At 45.3% G+C, this 19,627-nt stretch overlaps 1 protein-coding gene across 3 annotated transcripts in view; it reads right to left on the bottom strand.

Annotated features, from left to right (window-relative positions):
- Window positions 1–19,627, bottom strand: part of LOC135385496 (receptor-type tyrosine-protein phosphatase dep-1-like) — a 61,365-nt gene that overhangs the window by 22,388 nt on the left and 19,350 nt on the right. For 2 of the 3 annotated variants that reach the window (XM_064614841.1, XM_064614842.1), the window contains exons 2-4: window positions 16,319–16,364; window positions 15,946–16,248; window positions 3,065–3,385 (exon numbers count right to left, since the gene is read on the bottom strand). In XM_064614841.1, coding sequence (XP_064470911.1) covers window positions 3,065–3,385; window positions 15,946–16,248; window positions 16,319–16,364 — 670 coding nt within the window. The remainder of the gene's footprint in view (window positions 1–3,064; window positions 3,386–15,945; window positions 16,249–16,318; window positions 16,365–19,627) is intronic. The other variant, XM_064614843.1, reaches the window with a different exon arrangement.

Below are 19,627 nucleotides of genomic sequence, written 5' to 3'. Positions count from 1 at the left end.
CATGCGAGAGCTTCTTTTTCGCCTGTAGAGTAGGCCTCTTCCGTAGAAGACAAGGATCTTGATGCGAAGCATACTGTTCTGAGCCCTTCAGGATGTTGCTGTTGAAGAACGGCGCCAAGCCCGCAATTGGAGGCGTCAGTCGTAGCGACCGTGGGCAAGGACGAATCAAAAAGCGCTAACGGGATGCAGTCCCTCATAAGTAACTTGACACTTTTGAGAGCATCTTGCTGCTCAGAAGTCCAAGTGAACGGGACACCGTTCCGAAGTAGCGGCTCTGTCACAGAAGAAAAATGCGGAATAAACTTCAAGTAATAACTTGCAAGGCCCAGAAACGAACGAAGTGCTGATACGGTCTGCGGACTTGGTGCCTCAATAATGGCTTCCAACGTATCCTGCGATGGCCTCAACGTGCCGTTAACTATCCTGTGGCCCAAGAACTGTACTTCCTGAACGCCAAATATGCATTTCTTCTTGTTGAGACGTAACAGTGAGCATTCTAGCCGCTGGAGAACCATGCGGAGATTGTTGTCATGATCCCTGCGGTTTTTCCCAAAGACAAGAATGTCGTCCAGGTAGTGAATTGTTCCTTCACAACCCTTTAAGACAGTAGATAACATTTTCTGGAAAGCTGCTGCCGCCGAGGCCAGGCCAAAGCAAACCCTCTTGTAGCGGAAAAGACCCTCGTGAGTGATGAAAGCGGTAAGGTTCCTGCTTTCTTCGGCCAACTGCAGTTGATGATACGCAGACGAAAGGTCCAATTTCGAGTAGAAATGAGCACCAGCTAACTTGTGAAACAGATTGTCTACGTGCGGAAGTGGATGGCTGTCCACAATGATTGCTTCGTTTGGTTTCCGTAGATCGACGCATAAGCGCAGTTCTCCGGTCCTTTTCCAGACGACGACGATGGGAGACACCCATTCGGACGCGTCAACCCGCTCGATGATGTCCGCTTGCTCTAAGTTTTGCAGTTCCTCGGATACCTTCTGTCGGACTTCTAATGGCAGCTGTCGCAGTTTCTGCTGCACAGGAATCACTGAAGTCTTGACAGTAACTTTATGAGAGAACCCTCTTGCAAGTCCTAACCCGTCGGCAAATAGACGTGGAAACTGATCTGGGACAGTACATTCCATGCTGTCGTCTGACTCAGCTTGTACGCGAGAGCATCTCAGCTGTGCGACATCCAACTTGATATCCAGTGCATGAAGGGCGTCAATACCCAAGATTGGAGTTCCAGACTTTACGACGTAGAAAGTGCAGGCTTTCGAACGTTTGGCGAAGCTCACCAAAGCTATGAACGTTCCATGGACAGGAATAACTTCATGCGAATAGGACTTGAGCTTAACTGCAGAATGTTCGAGCGGCAGGTGCTTGAAATACTGCTTGTATAAAGTAATGGGCAGCAAGGAGACTGACGATCCTGTGTCGACTAACATCCTCAGCAGAATATGGTCGACCTCAACTTGTCAGAAGATTGCTGAAGGTGTTGCAGATGTGACGGCAAATGCTGAGGCGTCGAGCTCGCGCACCATCTTCCGTTGCTTCGTACTTGAGCGGCAGACGGATTCGAAGTGGCCCTTCTTGCGGCACTTGCGGCATATTTTGTCCTTGGCAGGGCAAGAGGGATTGTTTGCCTTGTGTTTCGCCGATCCACATCTGAAGCACTTGGTCTTCACTGGAGTGGAATCATTCTTTCGTATTGCTGCTACTTGCGAAGAATGAACTGGACTCGACAGCAAAGCCGATTCTCGTATGGCCTGTTCGACTTGCCTTCCAATTAACAAGGCAGAGTCCAAGGTCAGGGAAGGCTCCAAGAGGAGACGATCCCGTATCTCCCTTCGATCAGTTTTCTCAACAAATTGATCGCAGATCATTTCTTCTGTGAGGCTCCCAAAGCTACAGGTGGAAGTGAGTTCCGTGAGAGCAGAGACATATTCGTCCACAGTTTCTTCAGCAAACTGAGCCCGCGAACGAAATTTGTAGCGTTCGGCAGTTCTGTTGACGCTCGTCGTGAAACGAGTCCTTAGCTTTATGACCGCAACGACGTAAGGATCCTGAGGAGGAGCAGTATCTCCAGCAGACGCGGCATCAGGCTGAGGCGAAGTTGTAGCCGATCCCGTACTCCTCTGAACAGAAATATCCGGCAAGTGACAATACTGCTTTTGGCCTTCCGCGCCAAGACAGTTTAGCAGGATAGAAACTTTGCGTTCACTGGGGAGAGAGTCACCGCCGCAAGCCGTAAGGTAAGTTTCGAAGAGTGAGTACCATTCCTCCCATTGACGGCTTACCAGGAACTGGTAGAAACTGTGGTGGAGGATGCAAATTCATCGCAGCGGTTCAGCGTTGAGCTTCGACTGTGCCAATATGTGGTATCGTAACCCTTTATTCCAGAGCCTATACAAAATGATCCTTCTTCGTCGTTGCCCGAACTAGAATGTTCTTAGAATGGAGAGAGTCACCGCCGCAAGCCGTAAGGTAAGTTTCGAAGAGTGAGTACCATTCCTCCCATTGACGGCTTACCAGGAACTGGTAGAAACTGTGGTGGAGGATGCAAATTCATCGCAGCGGTTCAGCGTTGAGCTTCGACTGTGCCAATATGTGGTATCGTAACCCTTTATTCCAGAGCCTATACAAAATGATCCTTCTTCGTCGTTGCCCGAACTAGAATGTTCTTGCCACGTCGCGCTCGAGCCTAGCCAGCAAATCGTCTTCCTTCACTTCACTCATACAACACAACACAACAGGGTGTTCGAAAAAAATTGTGAGGGGGCCATTATTATAGTTACGTCATTACAACTTAACATATCATTACCGTCATGTGCGTAAAGCTAAAACCGCAAGGGCACCCCCTGTAGGGGGTACACAGGTGGAAAAGTTAGGGGGTGTCACTGAACATTTGGGGTGTGTCAGGGGTGTGTAGGGGGTCTGGAGAAATGACTGAAATCTGTACAGGTACTCTCTATACTCCATCTGGTAGAGTAATGCCCCAGCGATGAAACTCCCCAATTGTAATCACAAAATAAAGTTGTTATACAGACACCTTACAGACCATCAAAAATAAACTTACGTGGCGGAGGAAACCTCACGCAGAGCTTGGTTCGGGGGCTGTACAGTTTCTCGCGCTTGCCGACCACGTTGAAAGCGCGGAGGGTGACGCCGTAGTACATGAGGGGCTTGAGGCCAGTAAAGTGCGCTGCACTTTTGTCGTATGTGTCAGATTCCATTTTACAGTCTGTTGCCCCGCTTGAATCGCAGTGCTGCTCTCCCCAGCAGATTCGTCTGGCGTAGCCGTCGATGGGACCATTCGGTGTTTCGGGAGCATCCCAGGTAACCCGTATTGCTCTCTCCTCTATCTCATCCACTCGTAAGTTCAGCGGTGGCGATGGTGCTGAAAGAAGGCGTCGTAATTGAAGTTTAAGACATAATCGCTTGTGCAGGGGTTCTCAAGCTTGGAGGAACTTCCCTATGGGAAGGGAATTTGAGTTTGTCACGGCGGATGGTATACATTCGCATGCAACCGACCTTCGCGGGCGCTCCACGTATCATGTCACTCGTAGACCGAAGCATCCCCTTCAGGAACGTCCGGGCGGTCTCAAAACGGCTCCTAGACTATTAAACAGAACCTCACCACACAGTACGGGGAAGGCCAACCATTGCACAGAATGATACCGTTATCAATCCTGATTTGCGGAAAGTGCGGTGCGTACGCCTTTTTGTGATTAAATTAGTGTCGCCACTAGTAGTAGGGCTAGGAAGAGAGTTAGTGTACCCCCCGAAATAGGAACAGAGTTATGACCAAGAGACTCCGAGGGGCCGCGCGTTTCCTTCTTGTGTTCAAACATACATTTGCCTGCCCATCTTATTCCCTCTCCAGACAGTTCCACATGCGTTACATCCCGAACGAGGCATGCAAGCAATAGACATACATGTTTATACATGGGTGTATATTTTATTAATGTCAATTAAAGCCAATGGTGCTGGGAATTGTGCCTAATGCCAATCAGATGAAGCAGAAAAAAAATCTGAAAAACCTTCGCACAAGAAAAAGAGACACGACACAATAGAAATTGCTCTTACTAACGATTTCATCAAACAACCCACAACAGTCACATGTGAACCACCCACCGTGGCATCAATCAACCCCTGTTGACCACAGCGAGCCATCACACTTCCCCACAGAAAGGATATATGAAAGAATCAACCCCAATGCATGCAGGGCTGTACAAACAAAACTATTTTATTTGGCAACCAACATAAGGATCAAATTTACACACACTAAAATTTTCGATGAGCCAGAGCACTCATATCAAAACTAGCAATAATTATTCTATATATCAAGGGATCATTATCGTAGTGGGGTTTTAATTGAATGTGAAATGACAAATGTTGATAGATGTAAGGAATTATTCGAATTTCGAGCACCAGCGCTGTGGCCGAACAGTATAAGGCGTCCCGCTCGTTGGTGGTAGCCAAAGTCGTGCTGAAGACTGGGAGGTAGTGGGTTCGAATCCTACCACTGGGCGTGCTGTCTGAGGTATTACAAATACTCTCCAGACGAATGTTGGCACAGTTCACCTTGAAGTTGGCCTAGGACGCATACTAACACCCCTATACCCCTGTCCCTCCTGCTGTTCTCTCTTAATCTGTACGCTGCTCATAGCCACAGCTGCTTCGCGGCGCTAACACGGAATTTCCCCACAGAAAGGATATTTAAAGAATCAACCCCAATGCATGCGCTGCTGTACAAACAAGACTATTTTATTTGGCAACCAACATAAGGATCAATTTTACACACACTATAAATTTTTGATGAGCTGCAGCAAACATATCAAAACTATGTATAATTACTGTACAGTCGAAACTCGTTAATATGACCAAGTCCGTTCCCGCCGATTTTGGTCATAAAGCGAAATTGTCATATTAACGAGAAACACACGGAAAAAACGCCCCCTCCCACACAGACACACACCTGTGTGGATCTACTGCTACATGTTGTACTAAAATGAAGACGATTCAGTTGCTGATTTACAATTTATTGGCGAAAGAAATCCGTCAGAACTGTCTGTTTTGTTGCACTTTCAATTTGCAAGCTCTCCACTGTCTCTGTTTCCAGCCATGCTCATCGCGTTGCCTGTATGCACGATAAACGCAGTGGTGAACGTCCTGGCCTTTTAAGCGCTGCTTTTGGTGCAAGACTATGACTCACTAACGAATTCTGAAGACCGGGGTGTGCTTTGTACGACATTGTCCACACATGCGTCACACGGGGCCACTGATATTCTTGGTGGATCACAAAAGCCGCAGGATCAAAGGCCGGTGGTCACAATTGGGACAGAACACCGGGGTTTTCCGCCGTTCGTTCTCCAAACTTTGTTCATGGTCGACGAGGCCAACAGTCGGTGGTAATAATAACGAGGGCAGAATACACGTGTACTCCTTGGTCCGTCCTCAAAATTTCGGTCACAGTCGGATTAACGAGTTGTCATAATAACGAGGGTGAGTTACATGGTGCTTCTATGGGGAAAGAACGGTTCCCTAGAAAACCGGTCACAAAGTGACGATGTCGTATTAACGAGCGTCATAATAAGGAATTGAGACTGTATATCAAGGAACACTTCTAATTAAAGAAGATATTCTTAATCAATATGATTACAATCAAAATTACAACCTTTATTATAACAAGTCTGAGATTCCTATACATGACTGCGACAGAAATCACAACACTAACAATTTTCCACTACCAACATCTTCGTGTGTCGATAAGTATTGCTCAGCTAGCTAAAGCTTGCATATTGCGAAAATGACACTCTCTGCAACTATGTTCGTAAATTGCAAATTCTGGTCAAATTTTATTTAAATACTTACTGATGTGTGGCAGCCTCCAGTTTCAAAGACTTCTCCTAGAACTGTTTCAATAAATAGATGTGTCTGTGAGATGTCTGTAATATGTCGAATGCAAAATAATATTTCCCCGCGATTATGAAAATACATTTTTAATATAGTTTATTTCGAACTCTACCCTATCATCCATTTTATCTGTCTTCCTTTATACGCTAAATTTCCAAAAGTATACGACAACTTTGACAAAAAATCTACACAGTTTTGCTGTCTTTGTCTTGATGACTGATGAATTGGGAATCCATTATCTTGTAGTTCCTTCTGATTGGCCGCTTGAATCTAGAGTTGATTAATACAGGTGATATGGCTTCACAGTACTTGTAGTGCTTTAGTAACTTGTATTTGGTTGCCACGAACTTGCACAATCTCATATTTATGTTTCCCTTTTTTCGTATATAGGATCTTGAAGGGCGTGCAAGAGCGTATTAGGTGAAAATTGTCCAATGGTCTACCACAGTATATGGTCGTTGAGCTTCAATAAATGACGGGACATCAGACGTTGTATCACACTACTAAATTTCTGCTAATTGGACATCATTCAATAGAGATATGTAATTTCAACAAATCCATAATGAATCATCCGATATACACCACTCAAGTGTGGTAATTTGATGTGACTGCTTTCTTGATGAATGCAACATCATTTGCAACGATGCCTACTACGTCTGATGTTCGAGTACTTCAGTTCTTTGTTAGCTGACCCCAAAAACTCCACCATCAATTCCAGTGCTCCTTTTAATCTTGTTGTGAAGATATTTCTGTAACGATTGTAGACTTGGCACACACTTGCTTGTACCTTCAATTGTGTAATTTCTCCCATATCTCCCGGTAGGACCATGTATATGACATATCAAAGAGCTGCGATAAGGGAATTGTTTCGAGGTTCTTTTTAAAAACATGTTTTTATCATATCTTCCCACAACTTATGCTTACGTGTGCGAAATCCGTCCATCTTTTCGATGATGTTCCCTTTGTAGAGCAATTTCAGTTTTCCAGTGTGCCTCTACACTTAATTAAGGCGTGTGCGCATTTTAGTGGTTTAAATTTGGTGGCCTTACTGATGCTTCGACAGCGCTTCCTGAATCGTTCAAATTGACATTCACCTCTTCTTCCAGGTGCTATCGGGCTTAGAATTTAATTAAAAATTGTGTTTCTCCCATGTCATGCTTGTAAGATCACCCAATCTTTATGAATTGAGAATTATGAAAACTGATCTAGAAAAATGGACGCGATTTCCTGTAAGATGCAAATGGACGCTTTCAATGCTTCTGTGTACGAGACCCCGCACCCTGCGTGCGTTGAAGTCGTAAACGCCTTGCTTCTCCCTTGACAGGAGGGGGAAGTTTATGGTCCTTGGCTGGAAAGGGTGCCCTCTCTCAGTTTATTGTTCGAGTATTTCGTGTTGAATCCCCTAGTTCGTCCTCTGTAGATATGTTTCACTCATCCATAGTGCACTCATGTCGCTGCTTAGAAATGTAGTATGGCACGTCCCTGTTGTGAAAAAAACAATTGTTGGTTTCTTTCTCTTTCAGGTGTTCCCTCGATTGATATTAATAAAAAATACTGATCTAGAGTCGAATATTCTCTGTGTTAGGAAAGCCTCAACTAGCTATTATGTATACAGGATGTAAAAATGGATTTCTGAGCTGTGTCTGATGATTGTTTGGTTCCTCAGTACAAAACTTTTATCGTAATCTTCATTTCAGATTTCATTTCATTGCACTGCACTGCATTGCACATTACTTGTGTTTTGTTGTATCTTCATGGTTGGTCTGGCCACTGGATGTAGAAATTTCTGTTGCAAAGATATCATGGCTATCATAACAAATTGGAAGTAATTTTATTAAATTTGTAATATTAGTTGTTTTAATTGTTCCTCTTTTTGATAGATTGGTTCATTGAATAATGATAATTGTTGACTCTCTGTGCTTTCTCTATCTATCTATATGTTCTTCTCTTCAGATTCAAGTAATACAAGCGTAGAATAATTATTCCGTTACACCTACCTGCAGTAATTGTTCAATTAGTATAACAAAAATATGGCCTATGTGTAAACTTGGAAATGCTATTTGACTCCTTCACGGCAGTCGGCCTTGAGAAAAAACGTCGGTTTGGTTGTAGACAGAGAGTGTGTGAGAGTGTTGTCCGTTTTGAGGAAAGAAGGAAAAAGCGATTACTGCTTTTGGATAGCTCGCCTTTGTTTATTCTTTCATGTATATTTTCTGTATGTTACAGTGGGTACCTCCAATAAATTCATAAAACAAAGTAAGCTTTGTAGTGTTTGGTTGTTAGAATGATTTTAACTAATATTATAGTGCTTCAGTTGATAGATTATTTCCCTACATGTATCAGTTGTTTGTATGTTGGAGAATGTGCTGGTATGGGTGGTTTAGATGTGTCTTCTCTGCTGTGGCATGCACAGTTTCGATGTGTCTTCGCTTTGGCTGTATAGAAAGAAGCGGGTCCCTCGCCTGTTCTGAAGAAAGTGCGGGAAATCAGCTGCGTTGGGAGCTCACCTTGGTTTGCCACTCTTCCATGTATATTTTCTGTGTGTTAGTGTGGATACCTCCAATGGATTCATAACACAAAGTATACCCAGGGGCGCGAAGCTGTAGTATAAATCTATTGTAGCGGAAAACTCACGTGATCTCCGGAGCTGGACCAATGACTGAGGACTAGCCACCCTATTTTTTTTTTTATTATTATATCGCCAATGATGTAAATGACGTGTCCCCCGTTTCTCTCTTACTGCTTTGCTCCTCTCTCCTTTGCTCCCTGTCTTCTTTTGTTGTTCCATTTTTCTTCCTTTCACTGTTTTTTGTTTCGCGTTTGCCCGAATGCAGTGGGAGTTACAGGAAAACCACGGAGCCCTGGCTGTTTTTGTCACATTAAGTATTTTATTGTGTGACATACGGTTATGCAAGCAAGACGACACAGCATGTCTGAGGTAACGAAAACAACATGACATCAATATTGCTCCGGAATTCGCTTGAAGAATCCTGACGATGTCGGACTGCCTCTGGCAAAGACTGCTACTGCGGGCTGGAGCTCGGTGGCTGTAAGATGAAAATTAGTATAAGATATACAGCTACGCATGTGAGAGTTGCAATGTAAACAGAAAGAATAAAGGTGCTATTGAATGCGACAAATAAGAACGATTATGGTAGGGTTGTGAGAAGCTCGCAGCCATTGGGTGTGATGAGCGAGCTTAGTACAAAAAATATCTTTTATTGCGCTACTTCACAATGATATATTCAGGCCGAATATCCTGACAAACTTGGCTTTGGAGCTACGTACAGAACAGCTACTGAGTCAACGTCGGACGAAACTTGTCGAGCGAAATCACCGAGAATCAGACTTACAGTAGCGTCATACCTTTAGACTGTACGACGTGAGCGGGTATTTAATCATAACATGAAGATGATATTGTTTCACGAAAAGCAATATAGTCTACCATCGTGACTGCAAAGCTACGCTGTCTGTCTCGGTCACAGCGTATTTCGGTCCCGATTTACAATGGCTGTTGAGCTGCCCATTCACAATACACGAAGTGAATGCGGTGTTGTAAGGCAACAAGCAATAACAAATAACTTACCTGTCGACCGTTTGACCTAGTATCGGGTACGAGGCGTTCGGACTCTCGAATCGTTTCTACACCAAGAAGCAGAGCAGAAATGTTGCGCAGGCATCTTCCTTGGCAGCTGTGACTGTTCGAGGACACTCACATGATACAGCTTGCGTTTTTAAACAGGAAAAATCAGAACTCATAAAGCAAACCAACCGCTACATAACACGAGCCGACTGAGACGGACGCCGGCGACTCTGTGGACGCCCGTTCCAGCCGGCACAGCCGCTGCGCTGTCGCCTGTTTGAGCGCTCGCGAACAAATTTGAAAACGGCCAATCATCGCTCAGAAAACGAATTCATCCTCATGGGAACCAGTCAGGAAGCACTAGCCACTGAATGTCTCCATGACGTTCAATTTATGACGTTTTCTGACGTCCGATGACGTGAAACGCATAAAGCCCCTCACCTTATCCTTGAAAGGAACTCGCGAGTTTCGGGCCCTTGGTATACCTTTGCAGTGCATGTTTGTTACAATCAAAATTGTTCTGAGAGTTCACTTAGCTTAGGTCGGGAGGATGAGTTTAATTAACATTATGGTACTGGTACTTCAGTTGATAGATTACTTCCCCACATGTATCTGTTCTTTACGTGTTGGAGAAGGCGCCAGTTTGGGTGGTTTAGATGTGTCTCCTCTGTTCTGCTCAAAATTCGATTACTTTCTTGCATCTATCAGCACTTGTAATGTCACTAAATAAGAAACTTTTTAAAATTAAAAATTGTGTTCTAGAGGATCTGAGCAAAGCATGTGCAGTTTAGCTTCTCTGTTGTGCTCGAAATTTGATGAATTCCTTAGATCTATCAGCGTTAGTAATGTTAAATGAAATTGAAACCCCACTACGATAATGTTGGCCATGGAAAATTGTTAGTATTGTGATTTCTGTCGCAATGATGGTGGTCACGTGTAGGAATCTCAGACTTGTTATAATAAAGGTTGCAATTTTGATTGTGATCATATTGATTAAGAATACCCTCTTTAATCAGAAGTGTTCTTTGATATACAGTAATTATACCTAGTTTTGATATGTGTGCTGTGGCTCATCGAAAATTTCTAGTGTGTGTAAACTTGATCCTTATGTTGGTTGCCAAATAAAACAGTCTTGTTTGTACAGCCGTGCATGCATTGGGGTTGATTCTTTAAATATCCTTTCTGCGGGGAAGTATGATGGCTCGCTGGGGTCAACAGGGGTTCATTGGATGCCACGGTGGATGGCCCACATGCGACTGATGTGGGTTGTTAGACGAAATCGTTAGTGCTTAATAGTAAAAAAAATATTTTTTTTATTGTGTCTTGTCTCTTTTTAAGGTGTGAAGGTTTTTCCGAGTACTCTGCAGGAAACTGTTCTCATGATCCCTCACTATCGTACACACATCGACTTTTCACCGTATTCAGTACAACGGGGCGCAGTTATCAGACAAAAATAGCAGGGCGTGACCACTGGATATATGCCTTCGAAGCGGGCTTATGTCATCGCCATCCAATTCCAACGGTGAACGACGAGGAGGACACACCCCGCGGGACCATGTGGGTGCATGGTTTCGGTTTGGACAACAACGACATCGTATATCTGCCGTCGAAATCACTTGAAATATGGGCAAATTTTCAGCAATGGAGGAAGAGATTATGCGACACACACAGCGTCTATGGATCGTTCGGTAATCAGCAGCTCGGAAAATGTCACCGTGGGAGGTATGGTCTGACGAAGAAGAAGTTCGAAAAGGAAAACGTGCCGGTAACCATGCTGACAGTCAACGGCTATATTACATTTTTCGTAGGATTTTGTGTCAACGGTTAGATACAATCTTGTCTCCAGGTCAAACTAAAACATATTTCATGGCGAAGTATGCAAGCTTGTTTGCAAATTCTGCAGTTTGCTTGCAAAAGCCCGTCCACGGACATGTTCTGTGTATGATGTCACGGCCAGTTCGCCTCGGAGGCGGGCCGTAGCAGCTGCCGTTCACGCCCGTGGTTAATATAGAATACCTTCGCTATTTAGACGATTTTCAACTTCATATTTCACAGAGTGAATGCTTTAGTACAGGGGAACAGATTAAAAATGATCGTGGGCTTGTCAAATATCATTTCAGTGTCCCTTTAATTGACATTAATAAAATATGTTGACATGTATAAACATGTGTGTCTATTGCTTACATACTTCGTTCGCGTTGTAATGCATGTGGAACTGTCTGGAGAGGCAATAAGGTGGGCGGGAAATGTAAGCCCGAAAGCGAGAACGAAAGCCCCTGCATGCCCGCGGAGGATAACTAACTCTTTGTCATAACTATCTTCCTATTTCGGGGGTTACACTACCTCTCTTCCTATCCTTACTACTGCCACTTTTCACCATGAAAGAAACAGGCCACGGGAAAGGACAAAGTTAAAGGGCGAAGAGGATAGGTGAAGGTAAGGGAAATTGTGGCAGGAAAGAAGGCGCACAGAGAGTGTGTGCTCGCTCACGATATGAGCGAAATCAATTATCATTAGTAATACGTTTTTGGCTGGACTCTTGATGTTGGAAATTGCAACGTAACGAGGAAACAACGATACACGGAATAACACAAGATTGCACTCATAGAAATGAACTCCACCGCATAGCACGCTCGTACCTAACCATTACCTCGAATGATATCGTTATCTGACCTGATTTGTTGAAAACGGGAGGCGTACGCCTTTGTGTGACAATTATAAACAGCATAAGTGTCATAAAAAGGCGTACGCCTCCCGTTTTGAACAAATCAGGTCAGATAACGATATCATTCGAGATCATGGTTGGCTAGGAGCGTGCTATGTGGTAAAGTTCATTTCTAAGAGTGTGGATCACTGCTCACTTTGAAAAACGCATTGACGTAGGCGCGCCTTCGTTGCAGGCGGAGAACTCATAGAGCGTGGTCGTACGTTCTAACTAGACTCCTAACTGTCTTCAGTCAATCACTGAAAACGTAATCCCTCGAAACACAAGAATATAGTGGAGCACTGATGAAAAGGAAAAGAAAACATGATAGGTGACCACTGAACTGGTGCTTGGGAAGGCAGCTAAAGGACAAAAACTGGAACACGCACACCGGTTGAACGACCGGTATGGGTAACGAAGAGACTGTGACTGAAAGAGAATGTCCACCTTGTGTTCACATTCTGGTTGCCTTATCGGGTGACTGCGGAGTTCGCCCTCCGCTCCAAGTTCCTACGTATTCCTGTAGTATGTTGAAAGGGAAGTCGGGCTGCAGACTCCATATGAGAGGCTTTCAGCTGCAACTATACCGACAAGAGGCTGCCGGTGTTACCTTTCAACCAGCCGAGCAGGTGAAATACCGGTCACGTGGCAACCTGTGACGATGCTCACTCCTTTGTGGCCAACAACGGAGAGCCGAGTAAGGCCCCCAATGTGACAATTAACATAACTGCATAAGTGTCACATCAAAAGAAGGCGTACGCCTTCCGTTTTAAACCAATCAGGGGGCAGAGCGATGTCATTGGGGATTGTGGTTGGCTGGGAGCGTGCCATGCGGTGAAGTTCTGTATTAAGAGTGAAGGTCCGCACGGTGCGCGAAGGGCGATCTATATCGGTAAGATCGCGTGCAACTTAAAATACTTTCGAGAATCTCGAAAGACACACTTTTAATTGTTATCTGTGTGTTGCTTTTGGATCATAACATCTTCATGCATGGTAAAATGGGTACAGAGAGCAAAAATAAACAAAACGGTGAGAACCACTGCGCTAGTCAACAACGAGGTGACGTGAGGTGTATAAATCAAATGTGAGTGCACTTGAAAATAATGTCGCTCGGTGAAACCTTGCATCGGTAACTGTCCTCTCAATAGTTCAAGTTCAGAAAATACAAGTGCTACAGAAGCAGTGACTCCATCCGCCGGAAGCTCCCGTTTACGCAATGGTCCAGGGAAAATGGCGGGCGCTTAAACCACGTGATCTCCAGGAGCCACTCACAGCGTCCCCGAGCTGCTGCGCGGGAAAAAAGCTGGGACCCAGTGCGCATGCGCAGACCGACCTCCTTTCTCAACCTCCTCCCCCTTCTCTCGTCTGGTTTTTCGTCTCTCCTCTCGTCCCCCCTACCCCCCAGCCTCGTCCGTTTGTCTTCGGCGATTGCTGTACAGCAACGATCATGTTGTCCCAAAGCAGACAATCAAAAAGCGATGGTGTATGACAAATCAAGTTTATTTGTCCTTGGGAACTGCCTCGAAAAAGCTACAGTACATATCTTTTTTTGTCTTGTAACAGGCTTCACTGGAGCAGGTGCTTCGACATCGAAGGGCAGTTCAGAAGCCAATGCTGAGCATGTGCGTCGTCGTTGCCGATGGCTGCGGGAGAACTAAAACAAAAAAAAAAATCTATTGATGATCCGTAACTCTGCACGAAAATCACTGCTATGATAGGCAATCGATCTTGATTTCGTATTTGAACACCAAAGCGCATTTGTCACGAATGTTCGTAGATCACAGTGAATGAACGGCTGCGACGTGCATGAGGAGCAACTAGGATACCCACACATAATTTGATTAGCGGCATATCAGAAACGTACAAGTTACGGCAATGCACTGCACAATGAAACGCCGCTAACGTACCGAGTGACTCGTAAATGTTGTACGTAATACACTTAACGTGATAAACCTGCATTACTTCCTTTGGTCACAAAAAAGTAATCAAACTTGTCATACCGTTCACCTGCAGTACGTCGGAAAGAGTGCAGACTTCATCTCTGACGATTTCTGCGTCCTTTGGAGGTGCAGGGATTCCATGTCATGTTCGTCTTCCCGCTGTTGTGATGATCGGGTGGATGTGCCATTCCGTTCTCACATTAGCAGTTCGCCGAGGAGGAGGAGGAGGAGGAGTGTCGTTGGGAGGAACCCGAGAGGTCTGCCTGCCTCATTAGGCGGCATGTTTCTCGGGAAGGGAAAGGTGGTGGAGAGGAGGAGAGGAAAGGGTGAAGTGGAAGACCGAGCGGAATCCGCCCGGGGGGAGGATAGCTCCATGGGTCCATGGGCCGACTTCAGGGGAACTGTGCCGGCATACGCCTATTACACATCTGAGGGAAACCCAGGAAAAACCCCAGACGGCACAGCCGGCCCACGGATTCGAACCGCGGACCTCCCAGTCTCCAAGCGCACGCGTTACCGCTGCGCCACCGGAGCTGGTAGGAGTTCGCCACAATCTAAATCTAAAGCATTCAAAACCCTCAAACTACCCCTAACGTCTGCGTGCACAACGGTTGCAGTCCGAAGTCCGAGAGAACACGCGTGGCCGGACAGACGCGATGTCTCCTCCGTCGTTTTTCTTTCTCCTCCGTTCGACCGATCGTTTGGATACGCGCGCCTCAATCAAATGACTCTCGCCCAATCAGCGCGAAGGAAACTGACGCCAGTTCTTGGAGACCAATGAGCATCCAAATATTTATACATACAATGCGCAGCCAATCAGAGATCTTTCGAGCTGGCTCGTCGGTGGCGACAATATTTTCGAGGCGGTGCGTTTCGCTTTAGAGCCGGCGGCTGGTGACTCTGCTCTGCGAAAACAGGTTCCGCAATGTGTGAGTGAGGTACGACGCATCACGTATAGTTACTAGAGTCCATTTCGACGTGGCGGCTGCAGTTGTGGCATCCGTGCAGCAGACGCCACATTTATCTTTCAATGTGGGTAATGCGTGTTCCTGAACGCCTGAAACCTAAGAGCCCGCTCAATTATCGTGCGCACCGATGTGCAACCAATTTAGTCTGACTTTTTTTTCAGCACCGTCACGTACGGCATTTCTTCATGGAATTTCGAAGGCGCGCTGGCCATCCCACCGATATATAATTCCGCGTGCACTGAGGTAAGGTACAGTAGTTTCTGCGCTAAGAAAACAGCAACTCATCGTAATGCATTTAGCTATTGTTGTTGTTTTGTTGTGATAGAGCTGGCTTCATATTGTGACTGTCATGCCCGGTTGTGCCCTGACATTATCTGACTACGAGCGCTTCATGTCATACGAAATACAGGGATCTACTATTATTGTTCACTCATGATCGTGTCAGTTGATGATTTTATGTCTCATATTAGCGAGTGTGCCGTGGGGTATAGTGAGCCGCCAGCTAGATGACAAATTTCCTCCCTCGTTACCACTACACGCGTTTGTTGTTGCTGAGTAATTTTGAGGAAAGGCTTTAGGCATAGGAGACAGCACTAACAGACAACAGACATAGGAAAAGCTAATTCGCCATACGGTATCCAATGCTGCCTTCTGCAGCTCGCTTCACAGCGATACCCGAGAAGTTTTGCGTCTCGCCATTGCGCGTTCTAAATGTATACTTTTCTTTCGACTCCGGACGCGGTGTCCCTACTCATTATCATATCATCTGGGCCATGAGGGAAGAAGCCGGGAGAAAAACGACATCCGTTTCGAGTGAAAGTTCAAAGTAAAATCTGTGTGACTCACTGCCTTTCAGCGTTGTAGTTTCTTTTTTTATCAGAGGGGTACGTTCGTCTTTTCCTTCCTCATCGTCCTTATACTCCATATGTGCCTCAATATCTACTGTCGTCCATGGCTTGAGTCCATCCACGTCGTAATGTTGCTGATGCCACGGGATGCTTTCCTCGCGAGCCTCTTCGCCTCGAGGTGTCCAACGTATGATGTATTGAGCTTCGCCCTTGCATCGGCGGTCGATTTGCAACACCGGTAGTTGTATTCCGAAACCAGTTGCCGTTGGAACAACAAAAAACAGGTCTATCTTCTCGGGAACTGCGAGAAAGGGTCATGTGAAAAGCATCACAGTTGGCACTGAGAGGAAGAACGGGCCCCTGGTACTCACGGCATCTCTGTGCACGACGAACGCGTCCACCACTAGTTTCACGTACCTTGCGAGGGAACGCAGGAATAAGAATCAGATCAATGCATTGTTCGGTACACTGAGGCTACACAGTAGAGGGGAAAAAATATCTTAATTTTGAATATCGATATCTGAAACAAAATGTTGATGAACATCGATTGGAACGGTTAAAAATGCCGATACTTCATTGATACAGGGTCTGTCCAAAAAGTATCGGAACTGGTTTTTGCTAGCGAGGGGGACGGGGTGCAGAGTGGCTTCACTATTGGCAGGGACATTAGTGGGGGATTCTAGGCATACGACGCGACCCGGCTCAGTTGCCTCTGAGCCCTTTGCAGGGTGTGTATCACGCCCGGAGTGAGCAATTCTTTTGTTGTGTCGTCAGGAATCACAATGCAGTGCGCAATATAACAGCAGTTTGCCATCAAGTTTTGCGTGAAACTGAATAAAGCATGTGCTGAGGCTCTTGCCATGATCCGTGAAGCCTATGGAGAGAATGCCATGTCAAAAACAAGAGTTTTCCAGTGGCACAAAGTTTAAGAAGTAAGGGAGTCGTCGAGGGCAAGTAACCCGCAGGACGTCCGTCAACAGGCCGAAATGAGAAAAATGTGGCAAAAATGAAACAACTTTTGGACTCTGATTACTCTGATCGACGTGTGAGCGTAAGAATGATTGCGGAAAAGTTGAATTTACAGAAATCCAGTGTGCATTAAATTGTGTCAGACGATTTGCAGCTGAGGAAGGTGTGTGCCAGATTGGTTCCAAAGGTGTTGTCCGGACAACAGAAGGAAATGCGCAAAGTTGCACGTCGAGTAAGGGAGTTTCTGGCGAAGCACAATTAACGTGGCAACGCTGCCCCAGCCTCCCTACAGTGACCTGGCCCCGCCCGACTTCTTTATATTTCCTTTTCCTTTTTTTTTTCTGCCAATAAATACCCCCCCCCCGACTTCTTTCTCTTCCTTCGGATGAAACAACGCCTGAAAGGATACCATTATGGGAAGGTGGTTGACGCAGAAGGATTTTATTATGAGGAATATGAGCTCATTTTACGTATATCTGTAATAATTATTTTTGTTATGAATGTAGTCCCGATACTTTTTGGATAAAACCTGTATATACAGGGCACTTTTGTTTTTGGTTGATGCAGATTTTTTATTAAAAAGCTATGAAGCCAGCATAGATCCCGTTTTCGCAGGTGGGTCATACGACCAAGTAGAGATTCTGTCGAAGAGAGTATGGGATCCCAACATGACTTATTACCTAAAGTTCATTTCTCGACATTTTAATGAGAGGCAAATGTGAGACACCAAAATTGAAGCCAGTAATTATTTAAAGTCGCTATCCTTTTAAAAAATTCTCAAAGGAGCACATACTTTAAAATGTCGATCTCCAAATTTTCCTATCGAAATGATCTGAAACCCAAAAAAGCACGTTGCGAACGTTGGAAGAACAGCGCCCATTCCACATCGGACGTCCACGAGCTTTGACGTCATGTAGCTGATTGGAGTAGGTGCTGATCTGCTGGCCAGGTATATCAGCTTGTGGCCTATACATAAGCCCTCAACACAGAAAGTCGTGTCCTTCCTGTGCCGGTGGTGCCCTCAGTTTCAGTTCATTCGCATAGCAAAATTTGGTAATGTATACCTCGTTTCTGGTTTAAGGATTTTTTTTAAATAGGGAAGCTTTAATTAATTACTGGCACAATGATGCTGACTTACATTTTCCCGAGAACCTGTATATAAAACCTTGATGTATTTTAGGTTATTATTCATGTAGTGGTTGCATGCCCTCTACGACAGAATGTCTTCACCTACAAAAACGGCATCTATCCTGCTCTCACAGCTTTTTATGCAAAGAAACCTATGCGTCATGCAAAATAAAATACTCTGCGTATGGGTGTTTTATCGATGAATGTCGGTATCCGCGAGAAAAATATCGCAAAAATATGGATATTTTGTCGGTACCTGCTCGTATTTATCAATATGCGGTTGAATATCGGCATGTACTTTTAAAAGGTCAACACCACCTGGGAGAGACCTCGATCATATCCATATTGTTTTGTCCCTACCAGACAGGCGTCGCCGTATAAAGAGACGGTTCCGTCCGTTCCAGTCGATTTCGAATCTATGTTTTATTCGGGCGTTTTATTCCTAGTAGATCACGTACCACGGCATCGAAAATCCCACGCGAAATCCGTTTGACGCTTGACAGCTATTTGATGGAGTTGCCGGATGTGGAGAGTACGCCAGAATTCTTGCTCTGGAAAAAGGCGAAAACGTCATTCCCTACACCACCAACCCGAGCAATGCCTTAAGAAAAGGGATGCCACGGCCGTGCGGGCGTCTGGACGGCGCCTTTCTCCTCTGAGCGAGGCCCTCTCACTCCTCTCGTTAGGGGTGACGTCACGCTGATCTCGTTGTCACCGAAGCCTCCACAGCTACGGAAGCAGCGCTGACCTTTAAAGTTTGTTTGTTTAATATCGAAGCATTCTTCCGACCAAAAAAAGAAGAAGAAAAAAGCCAAGCAGATTGTCGACCCATGCCGAACACAGTGGTATATGGATGCAACAGCTTCTGGATGCAACCGTCCCTTTAAAGGCTTGACCACATAACACGCTCATGACACGTAATACCACTTCCAGATACGTATACGAATGCGATATCGTCATCGTAAACACAATGAGCGAGACGAAGAAGAGAACTTGGAGGTTCGTAATGCGAGGCATTATTTTTGCTCCGGCTATTGACAGAACGGTGTCTACTACAAGCGTGAAATTTTCAAAGGTTGAACTTCGGTCGAACTGTCATGATGTGTGAGAAGTGAGAAGTGAGAAGAAAACTCCAATGGAAATCAATGAGCGCGTGCGTCCTCGCCTTCAGGACCTTACTTCAACCTGCATGGCATGAAGATGTTTTCCAGAATACACCTGATCAAGATGTACCACCATATCTCTGGGGCGCCCGATGATGTTCCCAAGACAGCAATTTGCGCCCCGTTTGGTATTTTTTTACACATTTTTTACGCATGCCGTTTGGTCTTCGAAACGCCGACCAAAACGTTTCATCGTTTCATAGACAATGTTCCCGTGGGCTCCCTTTCATCTTTGCATACATTGACGACATCGATATCGACATCGACATTGACGGCTATGCGCCGTCAATGTTGAGCGTTGCCGCCGAGAGTTGAGAAGCTCCCCAGCACATCCGGCATTCCGGGACATTCCATCGTCGCCGATCAGGACTCACGTAAGGGAACACCATCTCCTCTACATCTCTCATCATACTCAACCAT

This window comes from Ornithodoros turicata, chromosome 2 (genome assembly GCF_037126465.1).
Source record: "Ornithodoros turicata isolate Travis chromosome 2, ASM3712646v1, whole genome shotgun sequence".
NCBI lineage: Eukaryota > Metazoa > Arthropoda > Arachnida > Ixodida > Argasidae > Ornithodoros > Ornithodoros turicata.
Note: the sequence above shows the minus strand (reverse complement) of the source record. Positions and strands in the feature narration are given on the sequence as shown.